At 41.7% G+C, this 22,755-nt stretch overlaps 1 protein-coding gene across 1 annotated transcript in view; it reads left to right on the top strand.

The window, feature by feature from the left end:
* The first annotated feature begins 1,812 nt into the window (after positions 1-1,812).
* The window catches only part of LOC126284528 (DNA-directed RNA polymerase III subunit RPC2), a 168,166-nt gene continuing 147,223 nt past the window's right edge, over positions 1,813-22,755 (top strand). The window contains exon 1 of the mRNA XM_049983522.1: positions 1,813-2,177. Within this exon, the coding sequence (XP_049839479.1) occupies positions 2,094-2,177 (84 nt within the window). The 5' untranslated portion in view covers positions 1,813-2,093. The remainder of the gene's footprint in view (positions 2,178-22,755) is intronic.

The following is a 22,755-nucleotide window of genomic DNA, read 5'->3' as shown; positions in this document are numbered from 1 at the left end:
CATAGCAGGTCAGCAACTGGAAGCAGTTAATTCCATAAATTATCTGGGAGTAGGCATTAGGAGTGGTTTAAAATGGAATGATCATATAAAGTTGATCATTGGTAAAGCAGATGCCAGACTGAGATTCATTGGAAGAATCCTAAGGAAATGCAAACCGAAAACAAAGGAAGTAGGTTACAGTACGCTTGTTTGCCCACTGCTTGTATACTGCTCACCAGTGTGGGATCCATACCAGATAGGGTTGATAGAAGAGATAGAGAAGATCCAACGAAGAGCAGCGCGCTTCGTTACACGGTCATTTAGTAATCGCGAACGCATTACGGAGATGATAGATAAACTCCAGTGGAAGTCTCTGGAGGAGAAACGCTCAGTAGCTTGGTACAGGCTTTTGTTGAAGTTTCGATAACATACCTTCACCGAGGAGTAAAGCAGTATATTGCACTCTCCTACGTATATCTCACGAAGAGACCATGAAGATAAAATCAGAGAGTTTAGAGCCCACACAGAGGCATACTGACAATCCTTCATTCCACTAACAACACGAGACTGGAATAGAAGGGAGAACCGATAGAGGTACTCAAGGTACTCTCCAGCTCACACCGTCAGGTGGCTTGCAGAGTATGGATGTAGATGTAGAAGGCCGTTTTGGTTAGTGTTACAAGGCCAGATCATTCAATTATCCAGACTGTTGCCCATGCACCTACTGAAAAGGCTGCTGCCCCTCTTCAGCAACCACACGTTTGTCTGGCGTCTCAACAGATACCCCTTCATTGTAGTTGCACCCATGGTACGGCCACCTGTATCGCAGAGGCACACAAGCCTCCCCACCAAAGGCAAGGTCCATGGTTCATGGGGGGGGGGGGGGGAGGGGGGGGGGGGGGGGGGGTGGACCTATCCTTTTTAATCATTGGTAAAAGAACCTATCCTTTTGCCAGTGACTATAAATTTTATGTCTGCATGTATTGGTAGTAATAAAGGGCAACCTCACAACTTGCATGTCCACTGTGTTGCTAAGTTCAAATTGTGTGTTGCTATAGCATCACAACCCATCTCCACTATAACTAGATTTACATTTATTTATATAGGTCTTACAACAGCACAAAACTGGCATCTAATGGGTAAGGGTGGGATGGAAAAGGGCTTTGAGATGGGCACCGAATGATAGGTCACTTAGGTAGAAAAATGCTCTTGAACCAAGTGTGGATGGAAATTTTAGCTTTGCCATATTGATAAAGCTGTATTCGGAGGATCCTGCATCAAACACGCCTTTCGAATCTTGCCAAGCGTGACTCCTGGCATGATATACATTAAACCAGGTCTCATGGATAGAAAGTTTTCTTCCCAATGTTCAGTATCGTTTCCAGAAAAGTAGCTACTAACATATCGGATCTCTCCATCAGAACGCGTCTTCCATTGTCGTATTTGCTGTACCTGAATTCCGAACATTTCAGAATTCTTTCATCCGAATGACTGTGTCCTTTGAAAGCAATCTTTTTTAAAACATTTGCGTCCTTTTGCCAAGGGCGTAAATTTCCAATAAAATAAATTATGATGAACGACATCTTTCTGGAAATCGTTCAAATCAGTGAAAGTTCGTCTTTTTTCGGAGACTGAACCTTCATTTCTTGACCACAGGTTTGCAGTTGCTATGCTTTTGCACATGTTCCTGTACACTTCGTAATGCAAAAACAAACACCTCTGTTATTGCAGATCGCATGCTATCTGGACGGCACGTGTGGCAGAGATGAATTGACACGTAACAACAGTCTGCTCTTCACGAACCAAACCGGGACTGGACTTGACTTAGTTTCCTTACTGTCATGCCAATTGACATGATGGTCAGTAGAACTGTAGGATTTCCCCCCAAGCCTGTTGACTGGGCTGTTGGTAGGAGGGGTATGCATTACCAAGTTTTACCGTCTTTGGGAACGCGGCTCATCCAGCAGACGACTTGACAGTCTGCTTTTATCGACGTTTAGAATCGATAGTATGGCTATACCTAGAGTACGACATGTGAGCGCTTGTTTTGATTTTTGTTGAGGTTATGGTCTAACGTGTATACACAGTTATTGGACGATGTGAACCAATATTAGATGTTAAAAATGGAAGAACATAGCATGTACGGAGATTGGACAGGAGATCCCAAAAAACTGGGTGATGCAGTGAAGCCTATCGAAGTGAGTGCATAGCGGTATGCAGTAGCGTGGTGTTTTCCTTTCGTTTGACACTAATTTTTTGACGGATACATTGTTTCAGTTACCTTGCGCATCTAGATTATTCTGATAATCAAGTCGGCTTACATCAGTAGAGTAATACGCTGACCAGTGGAACACAAAAATTACAGTGTCAAAAAGGAAGAATACTGCACTTTGTAACACTCACATTGCTGTTTAGTGTTAACAAATGTAATTGCATTTATTGCTCTCTCTTGTGCTAGAGATGCGTTGGTACAGTTTCGGTGTATGTTTCTGCGTTAGCCATACTGTCTCACCATTGTCATTTGTTCAGCTGTGGTTTTCAAGTGCATCAGATTTTTTAGTAATATTTACTTAGAAGGAGAAGTCAGAAAAGGTTGAATTGTAAAAGTTCAACCAGATCAACAAACATGTGGCAAAAGGCCCTTTCTGGATATCAAATGGTTAAAGTCACCTCAGTACTTCTCCTGCCTTAATCTTCTACACTGTTGTTTCATTATATTAATCCATTTAGTCTGTAATTTATTTTATTATGATTGTCAATTCACACACAGAAATTTGCTATACATTGTTTTTTAAAATCACATATACATCTGTACTTCACAAGCCATATTACAGTGTGTGGCAGAGGGTACTTTTTGTACCACTGTCGCTTCCACCTTTTCCTGTTTGTTGTGTGTGGTTCATGAGAATGACAATTGTTGGTTAAGCCCCCACATGAACTCAAATCTGTTTAAGCTTGTCTTCATGGACTGCTCAGGAGATATATGTGGGAGGAAATAAGTAGTATATTGTTTGACCCGTGTATACAGAATTGAAACACGTCCTCATATGTTGAGTACACTTTCGGAACTTTAACATACAGTGATGTAGAATGCCTTTCTTGCAGCATCCATCCCTGGAATGGGCTGAGCATCTCTGTGACACTTTCCAGATGAACCTGCAATTGAAGGTGCTGTTCTTCTTTGGATCTTCTCTATTTTCTGTATCAGTCTTATGTGGTCCAAACCCAGATTTATGAGCAGTATTCAAATATTGATGAAATGAGTGACCTGTAAGCTACTTCCTTTGTCGATGGACCACGTTTCCTGTGGATTCTTTCAATCAATCTTAGTTCACCACCACCCTAACCCACAGTTAATTTTATGTGGTTGTTCCACTTCACATTGCTGTGTACGCGTACTCATAGATATTTTACAGAAGCAACTGAACTCAAGGTTAGGTTGAAAGGTGACGGTGATTGCGATTTGATGACGTTGGTGAATGTGAATATGAAATCTCAGATGTGGCAACCTACTGATCTGTAGCATTGCCTGGGGTATTGGTTGCGTTGAAAGATGACAGTCTGGTTGTGAGTTGGTGATAAAGTATCAGATTCTTCAGTTAATCTGTAATGTTTTACACTAACTTCATAATTTTGGAGAGTGTAAGAACTCTGTTTTGGAATCTCACTTTTTGTGTGTAATGCTCTTTTCAGTGTTGTTCTCCAGTATTCTGTTATTTGTTCTTATATTTCTTTCATTGTGATAATGACATTTAAATTGTAATATGTTCTGTTGTTTTACTATATTGACACTTGTCAGCACCTAGAGAGGGTGTGGAAAATTGCAGCAAGTGATTCATGTACAGCAGTGACAAAAGTGAAATGCAACTCACCATTTACCTGGATAATGTTGAGAATATGGAGAAAAGGGATTAATCTTGAAATAATACACAAAAATAACCCTGTCTGTTTTCTATACATACCCCAAGGAGAGAGAAACATTTTTTGCATATATGCGACTGCTACACTGCGTAGATTCTTAACGGGAAAAGTTTCGTTGATCCTCATGCTAACTGCATGGTTAATGTATAAGCTTTCTGTGTTTAGAGGCAGATATTTAAAGTCATGTGAAGTTGTAACACTTTTTTTCTTTTCTTTCTTTGTCATAATAGACACACATGTATTATATGGAAAAGATCCATCTATTTCAGCAACAAGCAGTTGAATTTCTACAACAAATATGACAGTTTTTATGCTGTAAATCAACAAGGAATTACTTTTGTAGATGACTGTGACATCTTCAGAAAATAATAATATTGTTATGTTTTGATGTATGTTGTGTAGACAGTTTTAGAACACATCCAGCGCTTGCCTGCCATGTTCACAGGCCACAAATTTGTTGGCAACATAACAAAGATAAAAACTGCAGTTACAGCATAACTGTTTCAAGTGGCATCTCCATGAAATATTTTGTCTACAGATTGGGATACTGAGTATTCCATCTAATTATGCATAAAACTCTCTGATTCATAAATATTTGTGGTTGCGTGTTCTAAGAGTTTCACTGTTTGTGACTTAAAGTGATCCAACCAAGAGTCCAGAGGAGTTCCCATTGTAAGACTTGTCCTTTTGATCCCCATACCAGTGCAACCCAGTTCTAAGCAAAGAAGGGAAGGCAGAAAGGTGGAAGGAGTATATATAAGGTTTATACAAGGGTGATGTACCTGAGGACAATATTATGGAAATGGAAGAGGATGTAGATGAAGACGAAATGGGAGATACGATACTGCGTGAAGAGTTTGACAGAGCACTGAAAGACCTGAGTCGAAACAAGGCCCCCGGAGTAGACAACATTCCATTAGAACTACTGACGGCCTTGGGAGAACCAGTCATGACAAAACTCTACCAGCTGGTGAGCAAGATGTATGAGACAGGCGAAATACCCTCAGACTTCAAGAAGAATATAATAATTCCAATCCCAAAGAAAGCAGGTGCTGACAGATGTGAAAATTACCGAACTATCAGTTTAATAAGTCACAGCTGCAAAATACTAACGCGAATTCTTTACAGACGAATGGAAAAACTGGTAGATGCGGACCTCGGGGAGGATCAGTTTGGATTCCGTAGAAATGTTGGAACACGTGAGGCAATACTGACCTTACGACTTATCTTAGAAGAAAGATTAAGAAAAGGCAAACCTACGTTTCTAGCATTTGTAGACTTAGAGAAAGCTTTTGACAATGTTGACTGGAATACTCTCTTTCAAATTCTAAAGGTGGCAGGGGTAAAATACAGGGAGCGAAAGGCTATTTACAATTTGTACAGAAACCAGATGGCAGTCATAAGAATCGAGGTGCATGAAAGGGAAGCAGTGGTTGGGAAAGGAGTGAGACAGGGTTGTAGCCTCTCCCCGATGTTATTCAATCTGTATATTGAGCAAGCAGTAAAGGAAACAAAAGAAAAATTTGGAGTAGGTATTAAAATTCATGGAGACGAAGTAAAAACTTTGAGGTTCGCCGATGACATTGTAATTCTGTCAGAGACGGCAAAGGACTTGGAAGAGCAGTTGAACGGAATGGACAGTGTCTTGAAAGGAGGATATAAGATGAACATCAACAAAAGCAAAATGAGGATAATGGAATGTAGTCAAATTAAATCGGGTGATGCTGAGGGAATTAGATTAGGAAATGAGACATTTAAAGTAGTAAAGGAGTTTTGCTATTTAGGAAGTAAAATAACTGATGATGGTCGAAGTAGAGAGGATATAAAATGTAGACTGACAATGGCAAGGAAAGCGTTTCTGAAGAAGAGAAATTTGTTAACATTGAATATAGATTTATGTATCAGGAAGTCGTTTCTGAAAGTATTTGTTTGGAGTGTAGCCATGTATGGAAGTGAAACATGGACGATAACTAGTTTGGACAAGAAGAGAATAGAAGCTTTCGAAATGTGGTGCTACAGAAGAATACTGAAGATAAGGTGGATAGATCACGTAACTAATGAGGAGGTATTGAATAGGATTGGGGAGAAGAGAAGTTTGTGGCACAACTTGACTAGAAGAAGGGATCGGTTGGTAGGACATGTTTTGAGGCATCAAGGGATCACAAACTTAGCGTTGGAGGGTAAAAATCGTAGAGGGAGACCGAGAGATGAGTACACTAAGCAGATTCAAAAGGATGTAGGTTGCAGTAGGTACTGGGAGATGAAGCAGCTTGCACGGGATAGAGTAGCATGGAGAGCTGCATCAAACCAGTCTCAGGACTGAAGACAACAACAACAACAACCAGTGCCCACAACAGCACCATTACTGGCAGGCCTTATTTCATCACTGGGAGAGTCACATACAAAACAGCCCATTCTTTTCCTTAGATAAATGGAATATTAAGATTTAACGTCTCACCAGCAATGTGGCTATTAGAGACAGTGTCTAACCTTGGAGGAAGGAAGGAAATTGTCTTTGTCCTTTTGAGAGGAATCGTCCTGGCTTTTGTCTTATTGATATAGGGAAAAAATGTAGAAAACCTAAATCTGATTGGCTGAAGGAGGATTTGAATCATTACTGTCTTAGTAAGTAAAGGATGAATTTACAAAGATAGAGAATACATATTGGCAACACTCTTTACCCTACAGCAGAGGAAGCATTGCAATTTGATAGCCATCAACTTGGTGCCTTGATTAACAACAGTTTTTCTTTTTCTTTTCTTTTCTTTTTTTTTTATTTCCTGGCCCCATTCCTTTTTATAAATTGCTGATTTCCTGCATTGTTATTTTCTTCCCTTTCTCTACAATTTTTCTTATTTTTATAACCCATTTATTATATATTTCTATTTATCTCTTATTTATCTAATACCGCCTATTCAGTTTTAAATTCTAAAGTTTTCAAGTCTCTTTTAGCACTGATAATCTGTCTTATTCCGTCCAGTGAATTTCCCTTGACGTAAGGAACTTACCATATATTCTTAAGCCTTACCAATCTTTCTAATGTTTATCAATATTACAGTATAGTTACATAATAGTATTAAATTAATTCCTTCATAGCCTATCAGGAGTGCAAAGATTGTAAAATGCTGATTATTTGGTCTACACAGCACCAGCAGCAGTATGAATCCTGAGCTTCCCTTATAATTGTACTGCTACGGGCTGTGCTGTAGGTAGTGTGGCTTAACAGTTAACATTGCTGGCTCGTATGCTATAGGTCACAGTTCAAACCAGACTACCACTAATTGTATGTCATTTAGTATTTGTTATTTTTAGAAGCTTCTTGGAATCTATTGTATTTATAATGTTTGTGTGTTCTGCAGTATTGGATGACTGTATAAATGGCAGCACTCTTCAGCAGGAGTTTATTCTGCAATGGTTGTACATTGGTGTCAGTGATAAATGTGCTTTTAGCACTAAGTGTTGTAGTACAATGATGGCCCTGCATTGTGATTTGGGTTTGAGTGTGGTTTCAATGTGACGTTGTTTGGTGGAGATGCCGGGTACTCCAAACCACACACTTCACCATGGCTCCAGTGAGGCAACATAAAAGCTATCACATGTGTGCATATGCACAGAAACCAGAGTACAAGCTGTACATAGTTCCAAAGATCCATAAATTTAGGAGACCGATGGTTTTCAAAATGCCCAAGTCAGCTGCACATCAGGCATCCATGAGTGTTTTCCAGAGATGCTGGTTAGGATATCTACATCTATACTCTGAAAACCACTGTGAGGTGCATGCAGAGGATACATCCCATTATCAGTTATCAGAGTTTCTTCCTGTTCCGTTCACTTGTGGAGTGTGAGAAGAATGATAAATAGAATGCAGTAATTATTTGCATCTTATCCTCATAATTCCTCTGTGAGTGATATGTAAGTGGTTATAGTATATTCCTATAGTAATCATTTAAAGCCAGTTCTGGAAGCTTTGTTAATAGACTTTCTTGGGATAGTTTATGTCTATTTCCAAAAGTCTTCCAGTTCAGTTCCTTCAGCATCTCTGTGACACTCTCCCATGGATTAAACAAACCTGTGACCATTTGTGCTGCCAGTCTCTGTTTACGTTCAATATCCCCCATTAGTTTTACCTGGTATGGGTCCCAAACACTTGAGTGATATTCTAGAACCGGCTGCATAAGTGATTTGTAAGCAATTTCCTTTGTAGAGTGATTGCACTTCCCCATTATTCTACCAATAAACCAGATTCTTCCATCTGAAATGGCTGAAAGGATTGGACTATGTTGCTGTATTACAATGGGTGAGATGCCCTGATGTGCTTGGCAAATGTTTACATTTACTAGGATGGCACAGTCCAGCAGTTCTTTGAGAACAATGAAGAGAAGTTTTTTCTTTTGCCTAATAGCTGCCAGAATAGAAACTTGGATTATTTTCATGAAAATGCATCTGCGAGCAATTGGTTAATGGTGAAAATAATACAAAACAATATGTATTATGATTATCTACAAAATAAATGTGTGTTATAGCACACACATTATTATAGTATCCTGTAATTATTGCAGTTTTATTAAACACTTTCAATTATATATGTGACAAATAAGTATAAATGTGCGAATTTTAACCTATGATGACCTCATTAATAATCAACCAGTCATCACAGTACATGTCCAGCTGAAATTATGAAGTGTTCAAACATGAAGAATGTTGGCCTTGATTTTTTTGGAAACTAAGGCCTAATGTTTAATCCTTGTTTGGACCCATTTGGAGAGAGTAAACTGTTCATCTTTCTTTTGAGATTGCTTTAGGCTAACAGGAACATCATTTTGGATTAACTTATCACACTAGTGTTCATTCCTGCATGTTGTGCAGTATTCTGGTGCACTCACTCACACACTGAGGCAGTGAACTATGTATGTCATTGAACCATTCATTCTATGATAACCAATGATAGTTCAAGATCAGATCCTGAAACACCTCACTTTATGAGTCACGCTTCATGGTCAACAGGCTATTCATGACCATGCCATTCCTCTTTTAGAAGGAAGATATTTGATGGTATTGGAGGCTTTGGTACAAATGATGTTTGTGGATGCACTCTGAAATTGGATATGATATCATAAACTGGATAATCCAGTACACATCTAGGAACTGGGCATTGGCATAGAAAGACACCAGTCCAGAACAATGAACTTATAAACACGTTTTGGCAGAGCCCTTTATTAAGCTACATGCAGAACAGTTGGAACATACTATTTCATCTTTGGGATTGAGTGGTGCAGTTCAACACCAGCTTTTAGGCGGCTAGACTACAAAGCAGATTTTCAGTTGTTAAGTGGAAGCTCTGTGCTGATCATTAATTCTACTGATTTAGCATTTTGTGCAGAAAATAGCTATTGTGTGTGATGGAAAAAGGTACAGCAATCAGTTGCAACTCGTGTTTATTGTTGCGGATCTAGATATCAGTTACTGAGTGACAATTTGCAGTGCTAGACATAATACAGGAATCAATTAATATACAATCACATTCGAGTTAACAGCAGAGTTCAGTTGTATAAATTTCACTTACAAGTTGATGCTACATACCAGCAGATAAAGTTGACACATTTCAACTGTTACTTGGCATAATCCCTCTAAGAGTTGTTATGCCTCAAGAGCTCAGATTGCACTGAGGCCGTTGTTTACAATTACCTCACAGATGGCCTCATACATGACTAAGGTGCCATCTAGACATGTCATGTTACAGTAATGTGTTGTATATATGTAGCTGGTTATTTGTATTATCACAGAAGTAGCTCTTTTAAGGAAATACATTTCTTTATTAATGTACAGTAGAACTGACTACAAAGGTGATTGATATCGAAGCATTGAGAGTTCTTAATACAATTAAGTGGTGGTAATGTGAACTACTTTGTCTAGGTGGCTATTGATATGTATGTAATTGCTATTTGTATTGTGTAAAAGAAGTGCATTATGTATAAATGTATGTAAAAACATTTTGCATCCATTTGTTTCTATAAAATTTTACAATAACAGTTTAAAGAGGAATATATTAAAACCACAATTTCTGAAACAATGTTATGCACACCGACTGGTGTTTATGTGAGCTAGTCCCTCATTTAATTATTGGAATTTCCCTAATAAATCATCACTAAAATAAACATAACATACACAAGATCTTTGTTTGACATGCATTATTTCCACTTTAATAAATAATGCAATAAAATTCAACTAAAGCTGATTAGCGAGCATAGATAGTACTTGCTGAGCAGTTCAGTAGCTTATATAGGATAAAGTATTCTCACATCCAACCTAATGTAATACTGCATTTTATTATGGTACTAATTGATGTTAAATATAGTAAATTATTAGACAAACCAAATGAATGTGTGTAAATTCAATTGTAGAAGCTCGCAGGGCATATGAAGCTGTAAATAGTGTTGGAGGTGGTTAGCTATAAATATGTTGCATCTATTTTGTATCAATAAAAAATATATTTCCTTGAATTTTTATGACAATATAAATAACCAGCTACATACATGCTGTGCATTACTGCAACATGAGACATGTGTCGTGGGCATCATAATCCTAACACTGTGGCCAGCTGTGAGATAACTGTAAACAGCGGCCTCAGTGCGATTTCAACTCTTGACATGTGTAGTCGAAGAGGGACTGTGCCAAGTAACAGCTGAGATCTGTTAAGTTTATCTTCTGGTTTGTAACGTCCAATTATATGTGAAATTTATACAGCTGTACTATGTTGTTGATGTCTATGCAGTTGTATTTTAATTGGCTCCTGTATTACCTCTAGCTTTGAAGATACTCACTCAGTGGCTGAAATCTAGATCTGCTAGAATATACCCAAGCTGCAACTGATAACTGTACCTTATTTCACCAATTGAAATACGTATGGATGCTGAGCATGTAGCTTTTTTTTTTTTTTTTTTTTTTTTTTTAAAAAAAAAGTATGTATTGTGACTTTCGCATTGTGATTTTTCCAACAAATTAGTTTGTGCTGCAGAAACTGGTGATCTAGTTGGAGTATACTGGATGTTTCAGAAATACTTGTACAACCTTTGAGGGCAAGTTCCTTACACCACAAAAAGAAGAAAGTGTCTGGTAAACATGGGCTCTCAAATGCATTGTTTAGGGACAATGAGCACTTTTTCGTTTTGCTACAGTGAAACACATATCTTGTATTGAACAAGTTCCCAAATTAACATCTTTTGCAAATAACCCTATGTGTATCATCTGCACTAGATATTGGGAAATAGTTCATCTTCGCTGCAATGAAACAAATCTCTTCCATTGAACAAGTTTTCGTAGCACTTGACATGTGCATTTTATAGCCTATGTTTACCGCCTTTTTTTCCTTGTTTTAGTTTGAGGCACCTGTCTCCAATGTTTGTAAAAGTATTTTTAAAACATTCTGTGGTGACTGTTTCTGATCCGTATATGCTCGTGAGTCATTCTACAATAGTTGTATGACTGTGGAAGACTGGTGCTGGATCTGTTCCCATGGAGTTGGGGTGCTTCACAGAATAGATGGTTGATTTGATGCTGCTCAGTATACACTTGTTATGGGTAATGTTATGATTCCATCAGTGCAACAACTTTGTTCTGAGAGAATGACTTGCATCCAGCAGAATCAATCTTCAGGACACATGACAGTTATGGTGCAGTAATGATGTGCAGAATAGCATGAAATTTCTATTCTTGGCAGGCTGTCTCCTGCACCAATCATCAACCCCATTGAAATGTATTGGCAGACATGAAACAGATTATGTGAGAAAATTGGCCTTACTGTATGTCATAGACTATGTTCTCGTATGATGCAGGTGGTAATTGAAGTCGAAGGCCCTTGCACAGGATATTAAGTGCTGAAGAAACCACACACTGTGCCCCTTTAAGGGATATAAAAACTTATTACAAAATGTGAACTATCTATTCTCTTATTTTTTGTATACGGTATATTAATCAGATTAATGCAGCAAAACAAAAAAATTATTGCCAAAAGTGAGATTTGGTCCAATTCCTGCTGAAAGACAAAATCACTATACTGAGTGCTACGATATTAAGGTGTTTATTACTGTTGTTCTTGACTCCATTTCAAGGCTTAAAGGGCATTTTCCACATTTGAATTGCTAAAAATGAGATGATGCAAGACATTTTCATCCTTGTTTGTAGAGTGTGCACTATTTGCACTGTCAATAAACTGCAACTCCCTAAATTACACTCACAATTACAAGTGTTCTGTACTTTTATAAGCAGAACTGTGCACTTCATAAAATAATTGGCTCCTGAGTAACGTGATGGGCAAGTCAAATATCAACAACAACCACTTTTTGTGCTGTCAAGTAGACATCATCTGTTCAATGTAATGCCTAAAAACTAACTTACTTATCTAGGTCTGCCAATTTTTTGAGTACTTATAACAGTTACAAATACAGATTTAAGTGTAGCATTATTTCTTTCTTTTGAAATTGTCCCCCTCCCCCCTCTTTTCATTTCAGCTGATCCTGCTGATACCGAATGTTGTCTTCGTCTTGCACCATAATGATGATGTGGTGTGTAACACCATATGTGTATGAACAGAACACTGACAATATTTCTTTTGCATTTGTGTAGATGTTTGGAATGTGGGTTGTGGTGACAGACTGATTGTTTATTCCAACTGTTTTCTTTCCCCCCTCTGACTTTTTTCATTCAATTGCTCCCTTTTAAATGTGTTGCATTCCACATCTTCCTGATGAGCCGAGCAACCTCGGTCTTCTCTTCGGTTGGTCACAGTCATTGTGCTCCCTGCCGCCTTTGGATAAGCAGCTGCAGCAGCAAGTCGTATAACCCTAGCTTACTTATTTGTTAGATAGTTTAATTAATTTCTTTGCGTGTTTTTGGGTACTTGCATTGTTTAATTCATATATTTTGGGCATATTATAGTATTTGACAGTTGTAGCATCGCGCTTTAGTGTTTACTTGGTCGATTCTTATTTAAATTGCGCGTGAGTTTCGTATAGGAGGTGCAATTTCGAGTTTTAGTTACTGTAATCGTAAATTCAGCAGATTGTAGCGCAGTCGTTAGGCATTTGTACAGGTTAGTTGATACATTCTTTGCGTGTTCTGCTTGCGTTATCTAGGCACGGACTCGTGTTTCGGTAACTGTTGTTAAACATCGATTAGAATGGACAGGGACTGCGATTGCTGTGTTCGGATGAGGGCTGACTTGGCATCCCTTCGCTCACAGCTGCAATCGGCGCTGACTTCGGTCGCGCAGCTTGAGGCTGTTGCCAATGGGCACCACTGTGGGGAGCCGGACTCGGGTATCACGGGGATGTCAACCTCGTCCCGTCTGTCCCCAGATCGGTCTGCCGCTGTGGTTGCCCCGGTTGCTGCCCGCAGTGGGGCTGAGACCTCGCCTGTGGTTGATTGGGAGGTCGTTCCAAGGCGTGGCAGCGAAAGACGTCCCCGGAGGCTGATCAGAAAGCCTCCCCGGTGCGTCTGACAAACCGGTTTCAGGCACTGTCTCTGGCTGAGCCAGATGCAGCTGCCTGCCCTGTTTCAGAGGATCATTCTCAGCCTTCAAGGTCCGGGCAATCGCAGAGGGTGGGCTTACTGGTAGTTGGGAGCTCCAATGTTAGGCGCGTAATGGGGCCCCTTAGGGATACGGTGGCTAAGGAGGAGAAGAAATCCAGTGTGCACTCCGTGTGCATTCCGGGAGGAGTCATTCCTGATGTGGAAAGGGTCCTTCCGGATGCCATGAAGAGCACAGGGTGCAGCCAGCTGCAGGTGGTGGCACATGTCGGCACTAATGACGTGTGTCGCTTTGGATCTGATGAAATTCTCTCTGGATTCCAGCGGCTATCTGATTTGGTGAAGGCTGCCGGTCTTGCTTACGAGATGAAGGCAGAGCTCACCATCTGCAGCATTGTTGACAGAACCGACTGCGGACCTCTGGTGCAGAGCCAGGTGGAGGGTCTGAATCAGAGGCTCAGACGGTTTTGCGACCGTATTGGCTGCAGATTCCTTGACTTGCGCCATAGGGTGGTGGGGTTTCGGGTTCCGCTGAATAGGTCAGGAGTTCACTACACTCAGATGGCGGCTACACGGGTAGCGGAGGCTGTGTGGCGTGGACTGGGCGGTTTTTTAGGTTAGAAGGCCTCGGAAAAGTGCGGGATGGGCTGCAATGTCAAAGGGTGCTTGGCAATTACAGGATGTGCTTGGATCAAGGAACAGTCGGAATTATAGTTGTAAATTGTTGTAGTTGCGCTGGAAAAGTCCGTGAGCTTCAAGCGCTAATAGAAAGCACAGAAGCTGATATCGTTATAGGTACAGAAAGCTGGCTAAAGCCTGAAATAAGTTCTGCAGAAATTTTTACGAAGTCTCAGACGGTGTCCAGGAAAGATAGATTAGGCAGAATTGGTGGTGGAGTGTTTGTGTCTGTCAGTAGTAGTTTATCTTGTAGTGAAGTCGAAGTAGATACTCCGTGCGAATTGGTGTGGGTGGAGGTTATACTTAACAGCCGAATTAAGTTAATAATTGGCTCTTTCTACCGCCCCCCAGATTCCGATGATACAGTTGCGGAACAGTTCAGAGAAAGTTTGAGTCTCCTAACAAATAAATACCCCACTCATATGGTTATAGTTGGTGGGGACTTCAACCTACCCTTGGTATGTTGGCAAAAATACTTGTTCAAAACCGGTGGTAGGCAGAAAACGTCTTCCGAGATTGTCCTAAATGCATTCTCCGAAAATTATTTCGAGCAGTTAGTCCACGAACCCACGTGAATTGTAAATGGTTGCGAAAACACATTTGACCTCTTGGCCACAAACAATCCAGAGCTGATAGAGAGCAAAATGACTGATACAGGGATTAGTGATCACAAGGTCATTGTAGCTAGGCTCAATACCATTTCTTCTAAATCCATCAGAAACAAACGCAAAATAATTTTATTTAAAAAAGCGGATAAAGTGCCACTAGAAGCCTTCCTAAAAGACAATTTCCATTCCTTCCGAACTGACTATGCGAATGTAGATGAGATGTGGCTCAAATTCAAAGATATAGTAAAGCGGAGTTATTGAACGCAGTTTTCCGAAATTCCTTCACCAGGGAAGACGAATGGAATATTCCAGAATTTGAAACACGAACATCTGCTAGCATGAGTTTCTTAGAAGTAGATACCTTAGGGATTGCGAAGCAACTCAAATCGCTTGATACCGGCAAGTCTTCAGGTCCAGATTGTATACCGATTAGGTTCCTTTCTGATTACGCTGATACTATAGCTCCCTACTTAGCACTCGTATACAACCGCTCGCTCACCGATAGATCTGTACCTACAGATTGGAAAATTGCGCAGGTCGCACCAGTGTTCAAGAAGGGTAGTAGGAGTAATCCATTTAACTACAGACCTATATCATTGACGTCGGTTTGCAGTAGGGTTTTGGAGCATATACTGTATTCAAACATTATGAATCACTTCGAAGGGAACGATCTATTGACACGTAATCAGCATGGCTTCAGAAAACATCGCTCTTGTGCAACGCAGCTAGCTCTTTATTCGCACGAAGTAATGGCCGCTATCGACAGGGGATCTCAAGTTGATTCCGTATTTCTAGATCTCCGGAAAGCTTTTGACACCGTTCCTCATAAGCAACTTCTAATCAAGCTGCGGAGCTATGGGGTATCGTCTCAGTTGTGCGACTGGATTCGTGATTTCCTGTCAGGAAGGTCGCAGTTCGTAGTAATAGACGGCAAATCATCGAGTAAAACTGAAGTGATATCAGGTGCTCCCCAGGGAAGCATCCTGAGACCTCTACTGTTCCTGATCTATATAAATGACCTGGATGACAATCTGAGCAGTTCTCTTAGACTGTTCGCAGATGATGCTGTAATTTACCGTCTAGTAAGGTCATCCGAAGACCAGTATCAGCTGCAAAGCGATTTAGAAAAGATTGCTGTATGGTGTGTCAGGTGGCAGTTGACGCTAAATAACGAAAAGTGTGAGATGATCCACATGAGTTCCAAAAGAAATCCGTTGGAATTCGATTACTCGATAAATAGTACAATTCTCAAGGCTGTCAATTCAACTAAGTACCTGGGTGTTAAAATTACGAACAACTTCAGTTGGAAGGACCACATAGATAATATTGTCGGGAAGGCGAGCCAAAGGTTGCGTTTCATTGGCAGGACACTTAGAAGATGCAACAAGTCCACTAAAGAAACAGCTTACACTACACTCGTTCGTCCTCTGTTAGAATATTGCTGCGCGGTGTGGGATCCTTACCAGGTGGGATTGACGGAGGACATCGAAAGGGTGCAAAAAAGGGCAGCTCGTTTTGTATTATCGCGTTATAGGGGGGAGAGTGTGGCAGATATGATACACGAGTTGAGATGGAAGTCATTACAGCATAGACGTTTTTCGTCGCGGCGAGACCTTTTTACGAAATTTCAGTCACCAACTTTCTCTTCCGAATGCGAAAATATTTTGTTGAGCCCAACCTACATAGGTAGGAATGATCATCAAAATAAAATAAGAGAAATCAGAGCTCGAACAGAAAGGTTTAGGTGTTCGTTTTTCCCGCTCGCTGTTCGGGAGTGGAATAGTAGAGAGATAGTATGATTGTGGTTCAATGAACCCTCTGCCAAGCACTTAAATGTGAATTGCAGAGTAGTCATGTAGATGTAGATGTATCACACTTCAAATTGGTTAAACACTCTCATAAGGCTCCTGCCTTGATCTGTGTATGCAGACTGCACCTTGTTTCTTCATGTTGCAGATGTCTCTCAAGGTCTTTCATTCCTCATCTTGTAGCAGGATAAGGTTTTCTTGCATGAGATGATTGTCTTCATTGCGTACAATGTGGGTTTTTGATATTGACATATGTCTCAATTTAGTGCTTCTGGACAGGTTTTTCTTTCCATTTGTAACATACCGTAGAGTCTCCTGCAATTGGAACCTGCCTATTATGCTCTTGATGGTCTGTAACTCGACTGTTAAGATTTCCTCAAGACTATGGAATGTGTTCACTTTCTCCACCATTTGGATTTCATCCTTCCAGTTGATTTCTGCATTGGTCTTATTGTACACCGTCTTAAGGTCAGCTTTTGCAGAAACTACCACAAACCTTACTAGAGCCATTTTTGCATCCTCTTCATCCTCATGCAGCAATTCCATATCATCAGCAAAGGCTAGTCAGTCTGCTGTGGTGTTATGTTTTTTTAACCCAGTTTGTACCCTTTCAATAGCCATCGTTTTGTGTACCTGGACCACTTCATCCAGCAGCAAACTGAACAGAATCAATGACCGCCTATCTCCTTGATGAACTCATTTTAGTTTAAAGCTCCCCAAAATGGAGCTTTGTTGTTGACCTGTAGCAGTTGTTTCCCTTCAAAGTGTCCCTTACTAATTCATGTTTTACTGTATCCAGTCCACTAGCACAGAGGACATTCAACAAGACATTACTGGCTGCAGAATTAAGCTTAGGTGAAGTTCATGAAGGTCACTTCAGTGTTTTTGTTTGTTCAAATATCACTTTGAGTCCAAAAACTTATTCAGCACTGTTCCTGCCTTTGCAGAAACCAGCCTGATAGTTTCCAATGCTTGACTTGAGGTACTCTCTGCAACAGTGTAGTGTGTGTCTTTTATCTGATGTTCAGTAGTGAGATACCTCTGTAGCTATCCAGTATTTTTTGTCATTCTTCTTAATTGCTAAAATAATGATAGCTTCTTTCCAGTCTTTTGGTATCTTTCTGTTCACTCAAATGTTCATTATTATTTTGTGCATATTGTGTCCAGTCGTCAGCCCACTTCATTGAACTTACTGACTGCAGGTACCACCATTGCCTGCAGCCTTATTGTTTTTGATCAAGCTTTAATTTCTTTTACCACTTCCATTTTGATGGATGTATGACCTCTTTTGTTTTTGATGATGTACTGCAGCATTACTCTCTTTGTAGCTGTTCCAGTTTTCTGTGGATTGTTGAAGTACCTTGCCATTTACTCACGTAAATTTTTCTGTACTATTTTCAGTTCACCAAGATGCCAATTCACAAAGGGCTCTCTTGATTCATAGTTGTGAATCCTGTTCTCTGTCCCTGTCTTTTTGGAATGCGTTATCTGCATCCGAACTTTTCATTCTACTTGTTTCTCTCGGCATTTCTTATTATTTTAGTTATTGTTATTCTCATTGTCTCATGTATTTTCAAGTCCTTTTCTTTCTTAGTTATCTGCCTGTCCCTTTGCACAGTTCTTCTAGACTCTTTTGTCTACCACTCATGTTACTTGAGGCCAGCCATTTTAGGTTCAGTTTTATCATGTCTCTCATTTTTATAATAATGTTTTTATGTGTAAGGTCCTTTGCAAATTCATCCTTGTGTCTGTTCAAAATTTGGCAAAATAGTTTACACATGAAAGGCTGGATATCAGTGTTCATTGGGTACAGTATTTCAGCAAGCAGCAACATTGCCATCATCAGGTGCATTGATGAACTGATTGTCTAGGAGATGATGCAGGGTTTTTTTCTTGTCCCCTCCTTCCGTAGAGGGAGACCAAGAGATGATTACACTAAGCAGATTCAGAAGGATGTAGGTTGCAGTAGGTACTGGGAGACGAAGAAGCTTGCACAGGATAGGGTATCATGGAGAGCTGCATCAAACCAGTCTCAGGACTGAAGACAACAACAACAACAACAACAACAACAACAACAACAACAACCCGTCCTTCCCCCACCCTGATGTTCTGTGTGTGATGTGCGCCCAATATCTCCTCCCTCCTTCCTCCCACTGACGTCACTCCATCTGCAGTTCACATCCAGGGCACATGCTAGCTGGGAGAAGTTGAGGAATCATGGGTTTAAAAGTTTTTTGTCAGTTCTGTGTGTGTTCATGGTTTTCTTTGTAGAACTCCAGTGAGCAAAAAACAATCCTTATAGGATCAATTTGTTCTCCATCTATCTGTCCATCTGATAAGACCCCTATTTCTCAGAAATAGACAGAGGTATGAAGCTGAAATTTATGTCAAATACTAAGATCTATGATCCCTTGGTGGTATAAAAAATTTAAACATCTAAGTCAGTGCACCTTAAGAGATGTGGACGTCTATGTTACATATTTTGAAGAAACTTCCACATGGGAAAAATATATTAAAAACAAAGATTCCAAGACTTGCCAAGCGGGAAAGTGCCGGTAGATAGGCACAATAAATAAAACACACACACAGAATTTCTAGCTTTCGCAACCGACGGTTGCTTCTTCAGGAAAGAGGGAAGGAGAGGGAAAGACGAAAGGATGTGGGTTTTAAGGGAGAGGGTAACGAGTCATTCCAATCCCTGGAGCGGAAAGACTTCCCTTAGGGGGAAAAAGGATAGGTGTACACTTGCGCGTGCGCGCCCACACACACACACACACACACACACACACACACACACACACACACACACAAAGAAAAATGCCTTCTTGGCATACACTAAGTGTTAAACACAAGAATAAACAGAAAAAAACCCACAACTCTTGTGGTGGCAAGCCAGATAAAGAAATAAGACAGTGGTTGAAAATACTGACGAAAATCTACTCTACAAAATAAAATGTACTACTACAATGCTACAGCGAGTGAATAAAATGCTAGGGCCAGTGTAAGTACTGGCTGGAGCTGTGCCTAGTGGTTGGTTGGTAGCTGCCATTCTGATGGTCTAGGTGCGCTTATAAAGCCAGGTCGGCGGAGTGCTACACGAGTCATATGAGTTCCAACTGGTGGAACACTGTCACATGTTGTTTGGCGAAGTAGTTCCATGTTTATTTGGTAAGTCTGTTACTGTTTCTGACCACTGGTGATGTTTCTCTCCACACTTCTGAAATGGGGTCGGCAACCCGTCTTGCATCTCAGTTGTGCGGTCCCTCTAATTAAGGGGCTGCTAGGACATTTCTCCCCCTGGGAGAAAAATGCGCAGCACCACAAGCAGCCATAGGAGTAGGGGTGTCCTGGTCGACATCCATGGGTTTGTGGCGACACAGCACGGGCAGATGGCGGTGTAGACATTGGCTGAGGAAGAGACTGAAGCGGAGATTCTGCCACAGGGCGGCGGTGTCCACCAGACAGGGACAGAGCTGGTTGAGGTGCCAGTGGGCAGTGGAACCGCCGGCCCACCAGAGAGATGCCGTCACCTGGCTGCAGAGATAGGTGATGACCACAGGTACACTGCGTGCCTGTGGATGAGAGGTGGTCCTTGTCTAGACCTCCTGCCCGATACAAAAGGAGTGTAGTGGCATACAGGGAGGAGGGTGAGAAGCCTCGGGAACCAGCACAGATAAGGCAGAGCGGAAAGGTCGACCGTGAAGTATCCCCTTTGGGCTTTTACCGGCATGGGGGATGGAGGGGAGGGGGGGGGGGCGGCACAGTATGTAGGCAAAAAAATTAAGTACGACCTCCTCCAGTGGGAGATATCTCAGCAGCTTATCCACATAAAATGTTCGACACAGCTGTTTGACACAGGGTGAAACGGGGCAGTACAGACGAGGGAAATTCCTTTGGCTGTACAGAATTGCTTAAACTCGGTCAATGTAAACTGTTGACCTTTATCCATAACAGTCGTTTTGGGGAGACCCTCGACAGCAAAGAGGCACTGGAGAATTTTGATAGTCTCAGCAGAACTGGTGTTCATCATGCAGGAGACATAAGGGTATCCCAACCTGGAGTCGATCAGTATGAGCCACTGGGAACCATGAAACGGCCCTGCGAAATCCAAATGGAGACGTTCACATGGAGCAGCTGCATATGGTCATGAAAAATATTGGCACAGGGGTACGGCCTGACGTGTTTGGAACGTGATGCAGGCTGACACAAGGGAGGCAATGTCTTTGTCCAAACCGCACCCCTAAAGGTGTCGGGGGGCCAACTGTTTGGTGAGGACGATGGCTCCACGGCCTGCGAGGAGTAGGTTGAGGACAGAGCGGCGCAACTCCTGTGGTATGGCCACCGGGGGAACATTGAAATCACTATGCAAAAGGATGATGCCACTGTGGAAAAAGTGGCTGTGCAGATGATCACAAAAATGCTGGAGCTCTGCATCGTGGACTCTATGAGGCTGGTCAGCCAACCGCAGCGATTTGGCGGCGGAGAGCTTGCAGTTTCCGATCCTGAGCAGTGGTCCTCCGGACCGCATTGGCATCCAATGGAAGCGCATCCAGAGCTGCATTCACGTCCAGTTCCACGTGGAAACAGACCAAGGGGGAAGTGTCAAACTCATGGTCCGCTCTGGCAGGCAGCAGGGACAGAAAATCTGGCATTGACATGCCGTTCAGAGGTGTGGTAGACAATTTCAAAGTCCAACATTGCCAGGAAGAGTGCCCAGTGCTGGAGGCAGCGCGCCATCCGGGTGGGCACTGGAGTACTTGGGTGAAACAAAGAAACCAGAAGCTTGTGATAGGTCTGAAGTGTGAAATGACGACCATACGTGAAATCTTATAATTTTGTCAGGGGGAAAACCAGTTCCAAAACTCCCTTTACAATTTGACTATATTTGGTTTGGATGCGAAAGGCAGCAGCCTCTCAACACTGTTGATCTCTTGCGAGAGGACCGCACCCAGGCCATAGTCCGAGGCAATGGTGGTGAAAATGAGAGGCAAGGAAGGATTGTTAGCAGCCAAACAAGGAAGGCAGGAGAGAGCTGACTAGTGATGTGTGAAAGATTGCTCACACGTCATGTCCCAAACTCAACGCGTATTCTTGTGCAATAACCCGGTCAGGGGTGTCGAAATCTCGGTGGCAATAATAGTTGATTTGATTGAGGACGGATTGCAGTTGCTTCACATTGGTGGGAGGAGGCAGGTTTTGAATCACCTCGACATACTCCTTAGACGCGTGTAGGCCGCGGGCATCAATCGTCAACCCGAGATAGCTGACCTGTCGCGCAAAAAAGGCATACTTTTCTTCCTGGCAATGCAAGTTAGCCTCAGAAAAAACCTCAAACAGCTGATCCAGCTTGTCCATGACGTCCACTGAGGACAAGCCACCGATGGTGATATCGTCCAGATAATTGGCCGCCCCGGGCACCTGGCTTGTGAAGCATTCCAAATAACGTTAGAAAATGGTGGTGCACTGGCAATGCCAAACAGGAGGCAGTTGTACCAGAAAAGGCCACATGGGGTATTGATGACTAGGATCTGCTGTGATTCCTCATCCAATGGCAGCTGCAATAAGCATCGTGCAGATCAATTTAGGCGGAAACAGTCAAGCCTACAAGATGTGCGAGTATGTCATCCATCGATGGGACTGGATAGGCATCGCGGATGGACTGAGAATTGACCGTGACCTTAAAATCGACACAGATGCGCTAAGCACCATTCGGCTTCTCGACTATCATGATAGATGTCACGCAGCGACTGTGCGCAACGGGTGAAAGGATGCTTTTGTCTTGTAAGTGGTGAAGTTCCACCTGGAGCCTGTCTCGGAGAGCAAAGGGGACCGGGCAGAGCCTTAAAAAATGAGGAACAGCAGAGGGAAGAAGCTGAAATGTGCTGTGAAACCCTTCACCCCTGTTGTGGAGGATGAGAACAATGTTTCGTATTTTCTAAGCAGTGGGGTGAGGAAGGGTATCCAATGAGGGAATCGACACTGCCTGTACCGTATCCTGCTCTGATAAACTCAGACAACTAAAAATGTCAACACCCAGAAGGTTAGTAGCACTGGGGGATCTGACCACCAAAAACTGAACGGTGAAGGAATGACTGTTGTAAGAGATTTACGTGGAAAAAACACCATTGACTGATATAGAGTAATTACTGAAACTGTGCAGCTGACTTCTGTGGCCGAGCGGTTCTAGGCGCTTCAGTCCAGAACCACAATGCTGTTACAGTCACTGATTCGAATCC

The sequence above is a fragment of the Schistocerca gregaria genome, chromosome 8 (genome assembly GCF_023897955.1).
Source record: "Schistocerca gregaria isolate iqSchGreg1 chromosome 8, iqSchGreg1.2, whole genome shotgun sequence".
Taxonomy (NCBI): Eukaryota; Metazoa; Arthropoda; class Insecta; order Orthoptera; family Acrididae; genus Schistocerca; species Schistocerca gregaria.
Note: the sequence above shows the minus strand (reverse complement) of the source record. Positions and strands in the feature narration are given on the sequence as shown.